We start from the raw sequence: 17,691 nt of genomic DNA, 5'->3' as shown, positions 1-17,691 counted from the left end.
TGTTACATAGCCACACCATAGCGAACTATGACCCAGTTTAGTGACTTCAACCAAGTAGTCCCTTCCGAACGGCAAATGTGCCGGTACACAAAGGCTTTCAAGTATTATGGACATCGTTTTTACCGGCTTTCGATGACACTTTCTACTTCGAGCACAGAAGAAAAAAAACCACTTCCACTTCCAGCCCTCGCAATATAATGCGACACACAAGAGATTCATAACTCTGCTTTGCCCATGTTTGCATCCTTCGCATCGCCCGGTCGTGCCAGGAAGTAAGTGAACTCCAAAAACCCTTCGCCCGATTCGGTTGCAATGGCTTCGTGCCCGGAATTTTAAAAGCGATACGAACTTTACATCTCCTCGTGCCCACTCCACTCCGGGGGTATAAAAGAACGGGGACAAGAAAACAAACCAAAACTGTGCCATTATTTCGCTCACCACACCGGGCACTAACTGTCGGCAAAAGGTAATTCGATGCACGCTTCGAAATTCTACACTACACAAAATCGGGCCGTGATATGGTTTCGCTCAACGGCGAGCATCGTTTGACGGGCGGTTTGAAGGAACTCGCCGATCAGCTTCAGCCTCCGTACGTGCGGCTAAACCTTAGCTTGCCGCACTAATAGTAAGAACATGATTATAAAAAAACAAAAACCTGCCAAGAGTATCCAGCGCACGATGTCAAGATTAATGTTATACCTTAACAATCTCCAAACGGGAGCAGCAAAAACCATCCCATGCAGAGTGTGCAGCGTAGCTTCTGCCGGTACATTTTCGCAGTGCGAGTTTTCCCGCAGTGGAGGTCTCGTTTTGCCATTCTCCAAACAAGTTGATGCCATTGGAAGCATGCTGGTGAAATATTTATAATTACATTTCATTCAATTGGAACTCCCGCTTTCTTCGGTGTGCTGTTACACACGGCTGTTACACCAAATGTAAGGATATCTTCTACAGTTCCATGCGGGACCATGGATATGGTGGATGCAATGGGGGTACTTGGGGCAAACATTGAGAGGCAAAGTATAATTATGAACCCAGCGCGTACACACACAATGCCGCTGCTGTATGTTGAACTTGTACAAAGGCAAACATTTGTCCTTCCGAGCACTCGTCAGAGAGTCAGCCGGCAATCAGCGTTGGGCTGTTCGTAAAGAGATTCACTGTTGTCTATGTTGCCACGGTCCGCATTGAACCGCGCACATGCCACAAATGGCACTGATAGACGACGGAAAATGTTAATGCAAATAAAGTAGAATTAATCGCAGCTTAAACGGCTCCTCTCGGACGTATTCGGTTAGACATTTCTGCACATTCAAGTCCTGTTGTATACACACTGATAATAGCTTATAGAAGAGGAAGCATAAAACTATCTGCAAAGCGTTGTGCGCAAGTCACTGTTAGCGTAGAGTGGAAAACAATGAAATCAAAGCAAAGATAAATCAGTAATGTTTATGCTTTCATCTCGAGAATGTGCACTACTTTCACGATTCATACACTCATATCTCGGCAAGCAAAGAAGCAAATAAAAATACAAATCATTCTTTGCCAGTATCTCTCGCCCGAATGGCGCACAGTCTTTATCGTTATCATACCGCAAACAGCTGCGTGCCTCTAGTGGATGCATTGAATCATCAAACTTAGTCACGTTAACGATATAATAATTATGGAAGCAAATGTACGCTACCGACAGTCGATGGAATTTCCAAGCTGGATTTCATGGAGAATAAGATAATAAGCCGGTTTCGTAGTCAGGCACGATACGATACTCACATAGTACATCTTTTTAGAAGCAACTTCTCATTACGACGACGTTTATAGGTCCAAGGCCCTGATATACAAACTTCCTAGCGAGATTACATTTTAATCAGAAGGAGGTTGCACGTTCAGCCTACACAACTGGACATTAGGTCCGGCAGGGCATGGGAATATTCCCGGTTGAAGTTGGTGTAGGTCTTGTTGTCTAAAAATCCGGGGAAGCTATCGTAATTTCAGCGAACCTCCCGCTCTACGAATGTTACAGACAAACCAGCAAACAACTGCGGATAATTCTACTTCTTGATCTTCACCCAAGTTTGCAGTGAAAGTGCATCTGACGAGCTCGAAAAGCCGACCGCGAGTGGCAAATGAGATCTAATTTATATCGGAATATGCAGCACCAAAACGAAATGGGACAATCAGCGCCGGTATCTTCGTAAGCATATCGGGGAAAAAAGAAGAACCAACCTCCAAATGAAAGCAAACGCGCAGCGACAAACTTCCCGAAACCGAGGCGAAACCACGCGAAAGTAAAAGGTAAAAGTCAAATTCCTTCCACGGTGTGTAAAGGGACCGAAAAGATGACAAGCAACAAGGCGAAAAGGCAAAATATGCCAACCTTTCCGATCCCAATCCTCTTATCTTCTCTTCATTTTCCGCTTCAGTTCTTCGTGGATCAGGTGGGGTACCTTCACCGGGAGAACCCGAGCGGATGGACGGGATGACATTTGTGTGTCACAGCGGTGGACAGTCGGTTGTGTTTTGCTAAACCCAGCGAAAGTTGGCGCACCATACATTGGACGGTTCCTTTCGGCACATGATCACTACCGTCGAGAGTGATCTCACTCGCCTGTTTTAGAGTTCTTAGTGTGCGCTTTCATCTCACCTCAGCAGTGTGTGCTGTGGTGCACACGAAGATACAAATGTCCGATGCGAAAGTCTCAGACGTTCGCAGGCAAGGGAATCGAGAGAAAGCAATCGTTGTCGTAGCCGGCATTTCTTGCAAAAGTCCACACGTGCGTCTGTCAAAACCATTTAAACGATTTAGTGTGGAGGTTGATCGACCGGGCGCGCGCGTCTCCCATCTAACAGCCCCTCGGCATACAGCATAGTGTTGCTCGTTGCAAATATTAAGCAAAACTATTGCAAAAACTCAGCAGAGCGCGCTGGCGGGCAACGTATTTCGTACATTCACACATGACCATTCGCAAGTTTATTGTGGTAGTAGCGAAGCAATGCCGAACCATAACGTGGTTCGACGGTCGTGCACGTCGGTACAACACAACCGCCTGCCAGACGATGACGACAGTACAAGCGTCGGCAGCAACTGAAGGATGTTGAATTGCATCGTTCAGGGGCATCGCATGGTTAACGGAGCCCTTTAATCGGTTCCATGCCGCTGATCGTCGAGAAACGAGCGGCTCCACCAATGGCAGGGATTTGGTGGGAAAAGTGAGGTGCGATTTATGCTTTCAAGCGCAAACCCCCCACAACACACACACACACAATGCCACCTCCCCCCTTTCTCTAGTGCGCATCCGAACGCATACTTCCGGAGCCATTTTGAGGTGCGGCTTATGACATCGCAGCAGTTATCGGGGATTGCGAAAGGTCGCAGGAAGGTCGTCCGGTGACTGGAAAATGTGCCATGGAACCGTAGAGCCAGTGGTTAACCTCAGCACCCAGGTACATGGGGGCAATATCAACAAGTTTGAACAGAATAGAATAATAAACCTAGCCCAGGCGGGAGGCGAGTGTTTGAGGGACATTGCCGTAAAGTGAAAGGGAAATAAAATGATTTCTTTTGTTTTGACACGAGCATAATCGCGTTATGGTTTGATAAGCAACAGTGAAGAATGTTTGTTTAGCTGTTATTTGTCTCGTGCGCTTTCAAGGTTCAAATAAATTGGACAAATAATAACAATTTAAGAAATTATCAATCTATACTAACTTCTTCCTTTACTTTGGAAATTAATTTAGCATTATGAAAGGACCTATTGTAATTATATTTTGTGTGCTTGTTCTCTACTCTATTAAGACTTTGTTCTCTTTCTTACTTTGTGAACTGAAAGCATCGTTTTTCGGAGCACAAGAGCATAGCCGAGTACAGAAGGGAATTCAATTATGCTTCATTAAAATAGAATCTAATTTTCATTACTTTCAACACAATATCTTTACAACAAAAAAAAACACACACCATGATCAATCACAAATCGATTTCAGAGTAAATTTATTCAACACAGCATCCGTAACCTTTCACGCGTTGGATCGAATCGGGAGAAAAGTGATTCACCATCCTTAGCCTACCAACTGGGGGTAAAGATCGAAAGTGAAAGGTCGCCCAATTTCCAGCACGAAAAAGCATAGGAAAATCCCCCAAAAGCACAGTAAACCCAAATCACGCACAGTCGGGTTCGGAAGGGCGCGGGACATGGCACGTGAAATGGCATTGAAACTGAAAATAAGAAAATGCATAACTAATGAGGTATGGGACACTTTTGCCAACCCATCCAAGCCGCGTGACTTGTAGTAAGCTGCAATCGGCAATGCTTCACAGCGCTTGTCATTTGCCTGCTTATAAAAGCGGTGGGAAAAGTTTAAGCTCCCTCCACCGATGAACGGTAAATGGACGTCGAGATGAATGTGGGAGAATTTCATCTTCATTCTATTGTGTGTTACTCTCGATTTTCACAGCGGTGTAGTAAAGATGTACAGCACGCTGCGGTGTTCCATCGAAGGTCGTTCCATCTCGCTGCCGGCCATTCTACCGCCCATCGTTAGGGGTGGGTGGAGTAAGTTAAATGGGTTAAAATTCATTTACGCTCAAGATGACCGAGAACGGAAACGATGATGGCAGGGAATTGCAGCGTATTTACGTAATGCACCTGTCCGTTACATCGCGCCGCTAGGTTCCATTCTTCCAACTTGGAAGTCTCAGCTCTTCGTCTAATAAATACTTTGTTTACGAGCGATTGTATAACAACGGAAAATAAAGGAAACTCTTCCTGGGCGGTCTACAATTCGTAATTCGCAAACATTGATATCGTCCTTCAAGGATTTGTTATTTTTTCTGTCTCGTTCTCATCTAACCTTTCCATCATGTTCTAAGGACATAGAGTTGAGAGGTATAATATTATTATGTTTACATGCTAATAGAATAAACATGAAACCGTCGTTAATGAGCGAAATGTAAACCTCGGGATCATTCGTCCCCTGACTGTGTACATTGTTATATTGATTATTCCTATTTACAGATGCCGCCATTATTACTCTGCTGCTTTCTGTGTATATTTGTAGCACTTTTTTCTATATGCAACATGGCTATACATGATGATTACTTATTAAATACTTAAAATTACTTGAAGACTTCGAATTCTCCAAAAAACAATTGGTTGAGTTAGTGAAGCGACAATAAGCTTGAGAATAATAGTTTCTACGAAGATCTTGGGAGGAATAAATTAGTTTTTACGATAGTATAGACTACGCAACACTCATCTGTTACTCAGAAATAAGAAAAAGCGTTTGTGCATGAAAACAGCTGAACAAGTCACTGGAGGTGTTCTTTCTGTGATAACTCGTAACGGTCACTGCCCATAGCTAAGGTGATAATGAGCTGATTAGATGAGCCGGTAGCTGCTGTTTGCAGCTAATGAAACAGCACGAAGCATTCAACAACGGTTTGTATACATGGTGAGCAAAAATATGGGCAGACAAACAGACGATCGGTAGCGACCCACGAGTTTCCCTTTTTCGCCCATCTTCTACTCACACCATTCCCCACAAATGTTGCCCTCCTATCAGCTATCCGAGGGTTTCATCGAGCGAACCCAGGAAATCGATGAGATAGTGCGATCAAGGGCTCGAGTTCCTGCTGGAGTTTCTCCTGCATTATCTTTCCGACCGGTAGGGACACTTTATCGCCCAAAACGAACCCAACCGAACTGAACGGGAAAGTCAATATTTTGTTTTAATAGTTTTTACCATAGCAAATGGTTCAATACCTGTAGGGTACATTGGAGTGTCTGAACCGCCTGAACGGCAATACCGTACGGATTCGGGCACTCGTATACAGCAAAAAAAATATTTACATTTGGCAAACAGACGGAGACGAACCCGATCACGAACTTGAACCATTTGCAAACAATCAATAGGAATTTTAACAGACACACCCTTAGCGGACATGCAAACAGGCTACACAGTACTACACCATACACTCTCACACGGTCACAACTTGTGCTCATCACTCCTGCTTAACGATCGATTGTTTTCAGTCGTATAACAACCTATAACGAACGAACAAAAAACAACACTTTATCGCTTCAATACCAACTCCGCTAGCTGGCAAACGTTGAAACCAAACAATGTTGCGAAACTGGCTGAATTCTAGCCAGAACAGTGAAAGAACCCACGCTCCCCACTGACAATCGTTGACAGTGGATGCGCGCCAATAACGCAATTAAAGCGTAGTACATTCCGACAACGTACACTAGCATAAGGCAGAAAAAATAAGGCCACCAATAAACCTATTCATCATGAAACAGGCAACGAAAAACTAGCATCCAACGGGGTGCGCCCATCAGATCAGCGCCGGTTGATAACATAAAACCTAACCGTAAATCTTACCACACACATGCGGCACGCAAAGAAGCGCCTCGTGAAGTGACAGCAGAATTACAGATATGGTACACTCCGTGCGTCAACGCTCGTAACGCTACCTGATGGTAAACCAAAATAGTAGAACAACTTTAAACTATAACAAATGGAACATAAAATCAACTGGGTGGCATTGAAGCGGAAGGTCGTCCTGCTATCAGACATATTGACAACGCCCTTCATGGCCTTTAATTGTGGTTGATGTTGAGCGAGGTGTAGGGCAAAACGAGTGTTGCTCGCTATTCAACCTTTTGCCCGTACCGATGCATTCAATTCTGTTAGATTGGTACGCAGTATAGGTAATTGTGAATTCATAACAATTCATAACATAATTCATAATAATTCATAACAAGTTAGTTATTCCCTTTGTTGTTGTTTATTGGGTGTAACATATTAGCTAATGATTGAAATTATATTAAATCCACGTGCAATCTGAATCATCTGCATGATACACACGGTGGAAATACCTGATATCAATGTCATGATCGTATCACTGGAGATCAGGTTTGTCAAACTGGAGGATTCGGGGAACATTTTTCAGGCAATTGCTTGAAATTATCCAAAACGGTTAAACAGATTACGTTTAACCTAATCCAAACAGTTTAACCTTGTTTGAATGGTTAAAAATCACCGTCATCGAAATGAGTTTGACAAGCCTGATATGTTGAGGTGGAACAGCAATGTCAGTGTGCTGCATAGCAAATAACAGTGCGGAGACATTCCGGTGAACTACATAAACCAACGGAATTAACATAAGACATCTAAAAAAACTGTTAAAACATAAACTTTTTCTTATTCCAGAATACTTCTGAGTCATCCCTATTTAAACGCGCTACGTGAATGTTGGGTCGGACATTCCGGATGCGCATGTTTGAATCATTTTCTGTTTTTTTTCCCAATGATTTCTAAAATCTTTTCTCCCTGACATGGTGCCCCTGACGTGCGGTGCGGAGGGCAACGTCTTGCGACAGAAACCATAATATATTAATCCTTCAACACATCCTTCGCCACAAACCAATGCTAACGATGCGACGGTAGGAAAGAGTTCCCGCTTGATCACTGCAAGACGGATGTTCATACAAGAAAAAAAAACTCTTTCCTCTACAACGATACCGGCAACGGTCGACGAAACCTACCAAAAAAAAAGGTACAGAAATACAGTTTCTTGTTTCACTGCCACCCGCTCTGCCACGGTTGTTTTATTAGGAATCCTTAAACCATATGAATGTGCGATGTTTTTTTTTTTTTGGAGCGATTCAACATGTTTCATTTAGCGATGCTTCTGCAACTATCAAATGACGAATGTTCTTCACACCAACGTTTTGGGCAATGTCTTTTCAGCGGTTTAACAAGAGTGGCAGAGAGCGACCAAATGATGACAGTTTTCACTTTCATGGCACCATAACTGCCCGTCGTGCTCGTTCGACCCAGCAGCAAGAAGGTTAAAATTACACTTCACACAAACACACACGGCCAAGCCAAACTCGATGACAAGTGGCACCGTTGAGCAGTTGGGCAGAAGACACAGTGCAATACAAATTGTGGGTCCTGAATGGACTTCTGCACGGGATTTGGTATGTTGTCAACAGAACATATTCTGAGTGTTATGCGATGAGTGAATAATATTAATCAAGTTTTAGCAGGAATGGAAGGGTAGGCAGGATATGTAGGTACTGCAGAAATTTCAGATATTCAAAACCGTCCTTATCACAGCATGACAATCTGCATAAACTCTGCACTCGGACAACACATTTCTTTTTTTTTCCGGACGAAGCTGGCGCCATCGTCCGGAAACGACCGGAAACATTTCATTCTGGACCTGCACAAAATAAACTCGTTTTGGCAGAAAATTACTTCCCGCCATTCCGGCACGAGACAAACACCAACGCACGGTACCGAACAAAATGGATGCGACTGCCAGAGGTAAGGGGCCCCAATTGGTCGAAAGCCGTCCCACAACCCGACAAAAGGAACAAATGCGGCACGATATAATCAATGCCATTTCATAATGCACCGACAGTGCCCGAGCCCAATGCGCATCCACTTTCCTGTGGTGTGGTATATGCACAACTTACGATCACATAACAATCACCCCAGCTCGATCGCGATTGTCCGTTAGATCATGCTTTCGCTCTCCTTTCGCCATCTCGGGACAGTGCCATCGTTCGTTGCGTTCGTTTTTTTTTTCCTGATTTTTAGAGCTAATTTTCCAACGCGTTTGTTTGATGGAGCAGCTTTTGGACAACACATTATGACGTTGGACATATAACATAAAACATTATATGAACGATGAGAAGAAGTCATTTGCGCGCTGAAGGAAACTTAAGCATGAAGTTATCCATCATACGAAATAACCTCGAGTGCTATCTTTTTCTGGTTGCGAATTTAGGATTCTCTCACGCTTAGTACAGGGTTTTTTAGGTGACAGAACAATGCAAGCGCCTATCACAACAAGCGCAGCACATAACATTTCAACGGCTTCAGAAGACATCACAATCCCAGCAGGCATACTTCCATGCAAGCACATCAGCCGTACTAGACTCCGATCCGTGGAGTATAAACTCGCTCTGGGAAGGATTTTGACAACCAAACGATGTTTGTTTTGAACCGAGGAAATATTTACTGCATTAATCGAATTAAATATACTTTATTTCAGGAAAAATACAGTCAATATTACGAACAATCATCGTTTGGCTGTGAAAATCCATCCTAGGGCAAGTTTATAGTCCTCGGATTGTACTTCACTTCTACCGTCGTACTGGTATTGTAGCAAACTGCGCTGCCATTGTGATATCATGTGCTTCCATTGAACTATGCCTGCTGGGATTGTGGTGTCTTCTGAAGCCGTTGAAATGTCATGTGCTGCGCTTGTTGTTATAGACACTGGCGTTGTTCTGTCATCTAAAAAACCCTGTAAATGTATGGGCAAATGAAATACAAGAAGAATAAAAACGACTTCATTTCGTACTCCGGATTGCAAGTGACGGCGCATACGAAGAACGCACATGAATGAAAACAAACGCGCAACACGTGGTTGCATTTCGACGATAGTTCCGGTAGGAAGCACACATATTGCACGATACTCGCTACTCTATTTCTCGCTTTCCTTCCACACAGCCACACCGAGAGCGATGCGTTCTCTAACGGGTTCTGGTTTTGTGCCTATTATGCAAACACTGATAGTGGGTTTTAGCATCAGCAACAGTTTGTGGCATTTCAATGTACGCAGCGAATATGGACCGGCAAACGAAAAGGAAGTGCAACCATCGGGGGAGCCAGCCGTCTGTTCGGGCCGCACATGTTGCTCGCGTGCATGATTACGCACGCAGCCGTACGGTGGGCCGGAGGGTGGATGCCGGTTCCGGTGTCCGGATTTCATGCGTGAACATTGGCTAAGATTGGCCACGGAGAGTGCATTGACCATTATGGCATCCTTCACCACTAGCGGAACATTAGCCGGCAGCGGGTTAGTGTGGTGGTGATTGATAGGAGGAACGGGTCAAGTTGCTCCGTTTTAATGGCATTATCTTATGGTAAGCACAATATGGTGCGAGTTGTATGCTTTCTTCCTTGGGTTGAACTGCACGGATTGGTGGCCCCAGATTGGCCGGCAGATGGTAAAATATCGCCGACGAAGACAAATTACGAACAATCATTCACCAGAGCATGTTCCATTCATGGATGCCTTTTAAAAGCAGCAAAATTCTTGGAGCATAACAGCAAAGTTGGAGTACAACAATATTTAAGTGCCAACGAAAACGAGTGAGAAGTAGCTCACATGTCGACGGGCAGGCACGAGCAGCTCCTACGCAAAAGTTGATTAAACGTTCATCAACAATTATTGAATTAAAAAGTCCAACCCGTCCCGATGATGCAACTAAAGCTCGGACCAAAACAGACAACAAATTGTTTCACGGGAGAGTGTTTGGCTAAAAAAAGGGGAAGCAAAGTAACTGTTTCCCGATTAAATCAATTTAACCATGCGGTTCTGAAGTGGCGATCTCCTCATGATCGCACACAACTGCACTCCACGGCCAGACAGACAGTAGCAGCAATCAACAGCCAGCTCCACATGCCTGACACAGCGAAATTGGAGGATTTCGCGCACTGCACGAGTTGGAAGACGGGACGACAAGTTTGCAGTCCGGTAGAACCACGCAAACATGCCCATTTTTTTGTGTTTCGCACATCAAAACGCATTCGTTTGCCATTTTTTTTGTTGTTGCGTGGAACTGAAGTTCGTTTTGAAGCATTCCGCATGAGTTCCTTTTTTGCCACAGCAAGCGTACGTGTGCGTACTCGGTGTGGTACAGTCTATCTTATCTTGTATTTATCAATGGAAGAAAGGTTTTTGAATGTTATCGGACGGAGGAATAAATCGATTTGTGAGTGTTTGTGGACAAACAAAGGTATTCACTTCAAGGAAGGGAGATAAGAAACAGTTGCATACCCCGTCCGATTGAAGGTTAGCTTTATGTTTTTTGCAATGTATAATTTATGCCTTTGTTCGAGACGCTACCAATACAACGGTAGTGATAGAAGCTATATCAGGAACGACAGGTTACTAACATCAGGTGATGATGGCGTAGAGCTTCACGCTGCCGGACTTGGCTGAGCAGTTGTTAAAGGTAATTTAAAAGGTTAAAAATAGCCAGAAACTTCTCTTCCAACACCTTTTGCCTGAAGTTTGCCTCGAAACAATAATAAGCAAATCCCATCAAGAATTCCACCAAACCCCAAATATTCGACAAAAAAAATGACAAGTTTAACACTTCCATTAGCTTGTGGAAGGTCTTGGCATGAAACCATCCATTACGGTGGAGTGGACTATCGAAAGCGAGGAAAAATGCTTTACAGAAGTCGAAATAATTGCTAGTGCTGCTAAAAAGCGCCATTTATACGGGGAAGGAATTCTACCACGAGCCCACTTTTTTTAAGGTCAGCCCGTCGATGGTGATGGCGATGGTGAAATGGAACACGGCGGACCGCAGCAAAACCGGGTGGAAGATGATTCGTTGTACTTTTCCACTTTTCAAGTTCATCACTGCTGCATCAAATCGGCAAATTCCGACCCCGGAGTCAACCACCATCCATCGGTTCCGCGATGGATGGTGAAGGGTCATACTCCGATTGATGGATGAAATGTTTTCCTCTGCCGGCACGGCAAGACCTTCAAAAACGTGTGCTCTTGCCGGGCTGTGTTTACCCGACGCGATGCTCTCCCGCCGAGTGAAACAACCATCTTTTCACGGGGCCACAGCGCTAGTGCTGCCCCTGCTGCCGCCTTTCGCTTTCGGTGCATTGCGCGCTGCAGCGTGTGGGAATGGGAGCTTTTCCGATGCATTTGTGCGCTTGGGGACGGCGACCTTCTCACGGCGTTGTTGCACAGCTTGATTTGCACGCAGCAATCTAGAAACGGGTCAGCGGGTGAACAATTCATCGTTTAATCATGAAGGTAAAAGCACAAAAACTCGACTCCGTATGACGGTGCCTCTTGCAGGGCAGTGGGTTTCAAGCAATTGAGCAAAATGCGAGCAAATAGCAATAGCGTTATGTGAAATTGTCCACCTTATGCTACAATACACTTTGTTGCGGGAGGAGGGAGGGAGGTTGAGAAAGGTATATGGCGCACAAATTGGTGCACTTGTTCCAAAAGTGCATTGTGTTGGCATACGCGCGTAGAGACAAGTGTAAGTAAATTGGATAGAATTAATCATGAGGTTGGCCATTAGCAATGTTTGCAGCTCACACATTGGGCAAATTGTCCATTTGGTGGTCTGCTTGAATTCGTTAGCTCCGGGAGCGACTGTCCACGATGATACTATTTGTGTTCATTTTTATTCATTTTCACATAAAAAATGTATTCATTGCGAAATGCACTTGCTAATCTTCCTTATCGCTGTGTATGGAAAGATATTCGCGAAGTTTTTGATCGCATAATCCACGCTGCATAATTGTTACATTTATTGAACGAAGTCAGCTGTGGTTCAGGATATAACATTTATAGAGCACAATTAAATACAAGGAATATTATGGATTGGGAACGTATTGAACACACAATAATTCAAGCATCTGTTTTTAGAATCACAACATATAAATATCGAATGTAAGTAAATCTATTAGATAAATCTGTTTTCCTTGCATTATCTTAGGACAGCCCACTTTGTTTAATCGAAAACTCATCCCTCCCGAAGACGAACAAAACAAATATTGTTGCCAGCGGTTACTATGGTGACAAAAACTGCAAAACTACACATTCGGTGCATAAATCTGACCCATTGTTACCATGGTGCTGAATGTTTGTGAAAGGTGTTCATTTCCGAAGAACTCCAAGACCGACCACATGTCCATCCGGTGCAAGGAAGGTGTACACTTTGACAGCATTTATGTTTTATTTCCAACCGAGCATTTTGCCAGTAGCATCAATATGCTGGCAACATTCCACTCGAATGTATGATTCATGCCAATCACCGCGAACGAGTGACTACTGCTTCGTACGTGAGTTGCACAAGCGCAGAAAAGAAAGTTAATAATGACTCACGTAGGTCACGAGGAAAAGAAAGGGAAGGCATCGATGTTGATGATGATTAATTTTTGTGTGTCTTTGTCGGAAATGAACGAAAGTCGAGAAGTTTCAACACACAACTCGCTACCCTTCGATAGGGCGATGGTTCAAAGTAACAACGATTGTACACGCCGATCGAACCGAAGAAGCAAAAGGTCACCGCAGATCACGCCAAGAAGCGAACGCGTCCGAAACCGCTAGGGCTAATCAGTCAAATGTAATGATTTGATGATAGGATTGTTTTTTTTTTGTTTACTGTGATGATTCGGTTTGTTATTTAAACATTTTTTGTTACTTCCTGTCTGTTTGTCTTCGGCTGCATGCGATATTTTACAGTGACAAATTCTTTAGCCTGAAACCGTTGATAAGGGCGATCGGATTGCCTGCATTCCGACGCAATGCTCATCGGCCGGGTAGGTGGAGATCGGCGAAAGACAAACAAATTAAAAACGCCCCATCAAACACAATTCGAGAGGAATCGTGAATGTGACGCTTCATCGGCAGACAACAATCCACCGCAGTAAGCAAGTGAACCGAGGCAGTAAGCGCTGGATGGTTCATAAAGGCAGCTAGAGGGAATGATTATGGGAGTCTGCGTGCAATCTATGTGGGAGAGAGCACACTGCTCTGTGGAATGTTGTAATAATTCAATTAAACTTGACATTTCATCGCCCCGTACATGCGACACTTTAGGGACGAGTTCCTTGGTGGCTTGTTTCATTTTGAGAGAAAAATGTGTGTACAGTGAATGGTAATAAAGTTTAGTGACATGATTCGTGCAGTTGATCTAGCATATATTAACGCCATCGTTCATCGCAAGAATTCCTACCCGAATCAGAATGTGGTTGTAGTACTTTAACACAGAATTAATTTCAGACATAAACGAGTGGAATTCCTGTTGGGAAATGATCAATTCTAAGGCATCTTTCTGCTATGTACATTTATTTCCTGAAGAACAACCACATCTATCATGCGCATATAAATAATTATTAATAACTTAAAACATTTCCGTTAAAGTGTCTTGTTGACATAAAAAAAAACTATTAATGAAACACAAGCAATTCCAGGTTCCAAGAAATGGCAACGAAAACCTTGAAAAAGCAACGAAACATACCGACAAACAACACCCAAAAACGACCACACCAGAAATCAAAAACATAAGAAAACTTTGAACAAAACCCGCCTGCAACCAGCTGGAAGATCCCGGTTCCCAGCCGAAGGGATTTAAACATTTAAAGTCGAGAGAAAATAACACATAAAAATGGAAAAAAAGGGCACACTAGGTGGGAAAAGAAGGACCTCGACTGCAATTATTCGGTCCTTTCCCATGCGCTTTTGTCTTCGGCCTCATGGAAAAGGACGAGCGGGAAAAGGCAGACAGGAAAGGAAGAAAAGAAGGAGAAAATTAGAATTTTTCTTCAAAACATTCTCATCAATTTCCCACGGAACTTTAGCTATATAAATTGACGGTATTTTTGTCCTCCAGAACAAGTCGCAAAAGACGCTCAAAGAGATTCTGGTCAAAATTTATTTTTAAAACATTTAGCTATATTCCCTCACTGCAGCGTAACATACGCATGCATTGTCTTTGTTTACAAACAAAAGCGTTCCACGGACCGGATGAGGTTCCCGATTTGTCGAAGGAATTTACTATCGCCAGTGGGACAGTGGGTGAAAAACAGAACCGTGTACCATCGTACACGATACAGAGTCACAACCCCTTCGCGCATCCCCTGTTGTGTTCTTGGGCAAATACAGTGAGAGAAAAAAAACCTGTTCTACGTGATGGCACTTGAACCGCCGCCTGCTTCGTCGATTGTGCTGCTTGGTGGTTGTGAAGTCGATCGCGCACACGCACATAGCAACGCGATCCGGCGGCAGTGGTTGCTGTTTGTGCGCGCTACCTTTGGATGGGTGTTAGAAGGTAGTAGGGCGGGGTATCTTTGATTTGCGCTGCTTGCAAAAGCAATTTAAAAAAAACACGCGCGGTGTGTTGGAAGCGCACACACGTAGGTATTGCACCTTCTGGGCTATTAATTGTGCAGGTACAATGGACGGGTCAGATGGATGGATGCTGATCCGTCCAGCAATCAGTACATTACGTAAACGTTCATCCAGCGGAAAGGTACCAAATGGGTGGAAGCATAAAAACGACAACCTGATGAACACCAACACCATCCACTCATCCCATCGCTCGGGGGATAAACGCAATTGCGATGGCAACAATTAGCGAACCAGGGCCTACTACCACTACCACTTACCGAGAGTTCGCTGAAGAAACATGAAATCATCAGCACGCGACTGTGAGTAAGGCGAGTTTCTTCCAATCGTGCGCTCGAGAACGTTCGAACTAAAGATCAATCCGATCAAAGGCTATCGATCGATTATTTGTTTGATTCGTTTCATCTCCACAACATCGATGAACTGGTCTTCCTTTTTCATAAACGTTTCTTTACAATTTAAGATCGAGATATTAAGGTAAATTGCACACGGCTCAACTAGCCAAGGAATGTGCGGGTTTATTTATCGTCTTTTGTTCCACGTTTACTCGGTGCTTTATTAAACGTTTTCTCCCTTTGCCTTTCGGCGGCTTTCGATTTGGATGTTTATGTTTTGTGTTTCCACTTTAAATCAAATGTACGCCAAATTGGCTTTGCAGAATATTTCCACCACAGTCGATTCTTTCCGGTCATTATTCAGTGCTTGCCTGCGTTGCTTGTTGCAACGATTTTGTTTATTATTCAATGCCATCGCCCTTTCGCGACCCTTTCCCCACTGGGACTTGACTGTACACAAGTGGGTGTGTTTATGTTTGCATTTCTCATATTGTTGTAGCATACAACCGGGGAAGCAAACTGAAACCATCAAGTTATGGTTTTTTTTAACCCGCCCTTTTTATTTTAGTTTATCGCGGAATTTTATATCGGAAACACTCAAGAGTGATTGTACTTACCGACAGCGAGAAATGGGGACGTAACTCGACTCCAGACCGTCATTATGGACAGTGACTGTGTTTCTGGTTAGTAACCCCGCCGGGAGGGGTAAAATACCTTTTTTCTATATTACTTTCTCAATCTTCAGTTGTCACTAGTCACTCGGCACACTTTGGAATGCGCATCTCGCACTCATTTGCGTATTTTCATTTCAGCTAAATGCGCTTTTCACTTTATTGCACTTTAATTTCCTTATATTTTTCCTTAAATAACTTTCCTCATTCTATGCAAACCATTCGGCGCATAATTCCGTTGAATGCAACTCGCATACATATGCACATACTCACAAATACACATGCACACCCACACCTACACAATTTTTAATCACACCATTGCACGAAACAACCGCACAACTGTAGCACAGTAGTTGGATAGTGTAGTACAGACTTCGTACATCACTGCACGCACATTAGTTTATCCACTCGTGGACCGTAAAATGCAGAAGAAAAAAACAACCGGGCCTCCCGCAGCATAGATCTGGGGGAGGAATTTACGGACACCGAAAACACACGCCCGCTCGCTACGAACTGACAACTGCTATTGACGTTGGATTTTCGTTTCCTTCGGCTTGGAAACGCGTTTGACAGCACACGGAAGCTACCCAACCAACAAAACAGCATCTCACGCTGTGAGCGATTCTGAGCTACCTTCTCATGCTCATGTTTTCATAGTGAAAAATATAAAATTAAAATTTAATTCATGTTTTACAGCATTACCCATCGTTTGAAATTTAATGCGCAAGCTCTTGTGCTTCTGTTTACTTGTAGGAATAATTTATAAATCTCAAATATTGGAAATTCATGAAATAGTTTTTTTTTCCTCATTTCCAGGAGAGATCTCACGAGCGCTCAAGCTCCCTGGGCAATCGTCCAATTTGTCGCCAGGGAATCTGGCTGTATCGTGGTTGTCAAAATTATTGTTGCAAATGCACGCATCCTTTGGAAGACGATAGGAAAATTCAGAGAAAAACACCCGAGTTATAACTCAAGTATTTCTTCTACGTACAATTTGAGGTGTATCCCAATAATTATAGTGCTTCAGGTGGTGGAAAGTGTGAAATATACTCACGGAAAATCATACGATAACTTGTTTGCGGTGTAAACATGTCCGATGGTCAGGAAACGGTGCCGGAAGGATGGGAAAAGCGTACCAGCCGTTCCACAGGTTTGGAAACCGAATGAAATACAATGTACAAACCAACTTTACCACGCATTCTTTCGTTGCAGGGATGACTTATTATCTTAATGTGTACACCAAAGAATCCCAGTGGAATCCACCTACGGCACCCGCGGAACCGGCTAACACTAACGTAAGCGTGCGTGATCGCGATGTGTTGAAAAACTTGTTCTAATCCATCCGATTTCATCCTCATCAACTTCAGGAACCACATGAGGTGCAGTGTGCACATCTGCTCGTAAAACATAACAAATCCCGCAGGCCAAGCTCGTGGCGAGAGGAAAACATCACGCGCAGCAAGGATGAAGCGCTGGAAATTCTCGAATCGTACCGCAAAAAAATTCAATCCAACGAAACGACGCTACAGGAGCTCGCACAGCGATACTCGGACTGCAGCTCGGCCAAACGCGGTGGCGACTTGGGCATGTTTAAGCGTGGCATGATGCAGAAACCGTTCGAGGATGCTGCGTTCGCGCTGAAGGTGGGCGATATGTCCGATATTGTCGATACGGATTCGGGAGTTCATTTGATTCTTCGGTTAAAATAGAC

At 43.8% G+C, this 17,691-nt stretch overlaps 1 protein-coding gene across 1 annotated transcript; it reads left to right on the top strand.

The window, feature by feature from the left end:
- Positions 1-17,069: 17,069 nt before the first annotated feature.
- LOC128719177 (putative peptidyl-prolyl cis-trans isomerase dodo) lies at positions 17,070-17,689 on the top strand. The gene is made up of 3 exons (XM_053812799.1): positions 17,070-17,130; positions 17,193-17,275; positions 17,348-17,689. Exons 1-3 carry the CDS (start codon positions 17,070-17,072, stop codon positions 17,687-17,689), a joined length of 486 nt encoding a protein of 161 aa, XP_053668774.1.
- The last annotated feature ends 2 nt before the right edge of the window (positions 17,690-17,691 follow it).

The sequence above is a fragment of the Anopheles marshallii genome, chromosome 2, assembly GCF_943734725.1.
Source record: "Anopheles marshallii chromosome 2, idAnoMarsDA_429_01, whole genome shotgun sequence".
Taxonomy (NCBI): domain Eukaryota; kingdom Metazoa; phylum Arthropoda; class Insecta; order Diptera; family Culicidae; genus Anopheles; species Anopheles marshallii.
The sequence above is the reverse complement of the archived record's forward strand: the minus strand, read 5'-3'. Positions and strand labels throughout refer to the sequence as shown.

What these genes read in the sequence shown, in the direction of transcription:
- LOC128719177 (XM_053812799.1), top strand. Translation starts at nt 17,070, where the DNA reads ATGTCCGATGGTCAGGAAACGGTGCCGGAAGGATGGGAAAAGCGTACC. An exon ending in GCGTACCAGCCGTTCCACAG is followed by an intron (nt 17,131 to 17,192) that starts GTTTGGAAACCG and finishes CTTTCGTTGCAG; the next exon opens with GGATGACTTATTATCTTAAT. An exon ending in CGGAACCGGCTAACACTAAC is followed by an intron (nt 17,276 to 17,347) that starts GTAAGCGTGCGT and finishes CATCAACTTCAG; the next exon opens with GAACCACATGAGGTGCAGTG.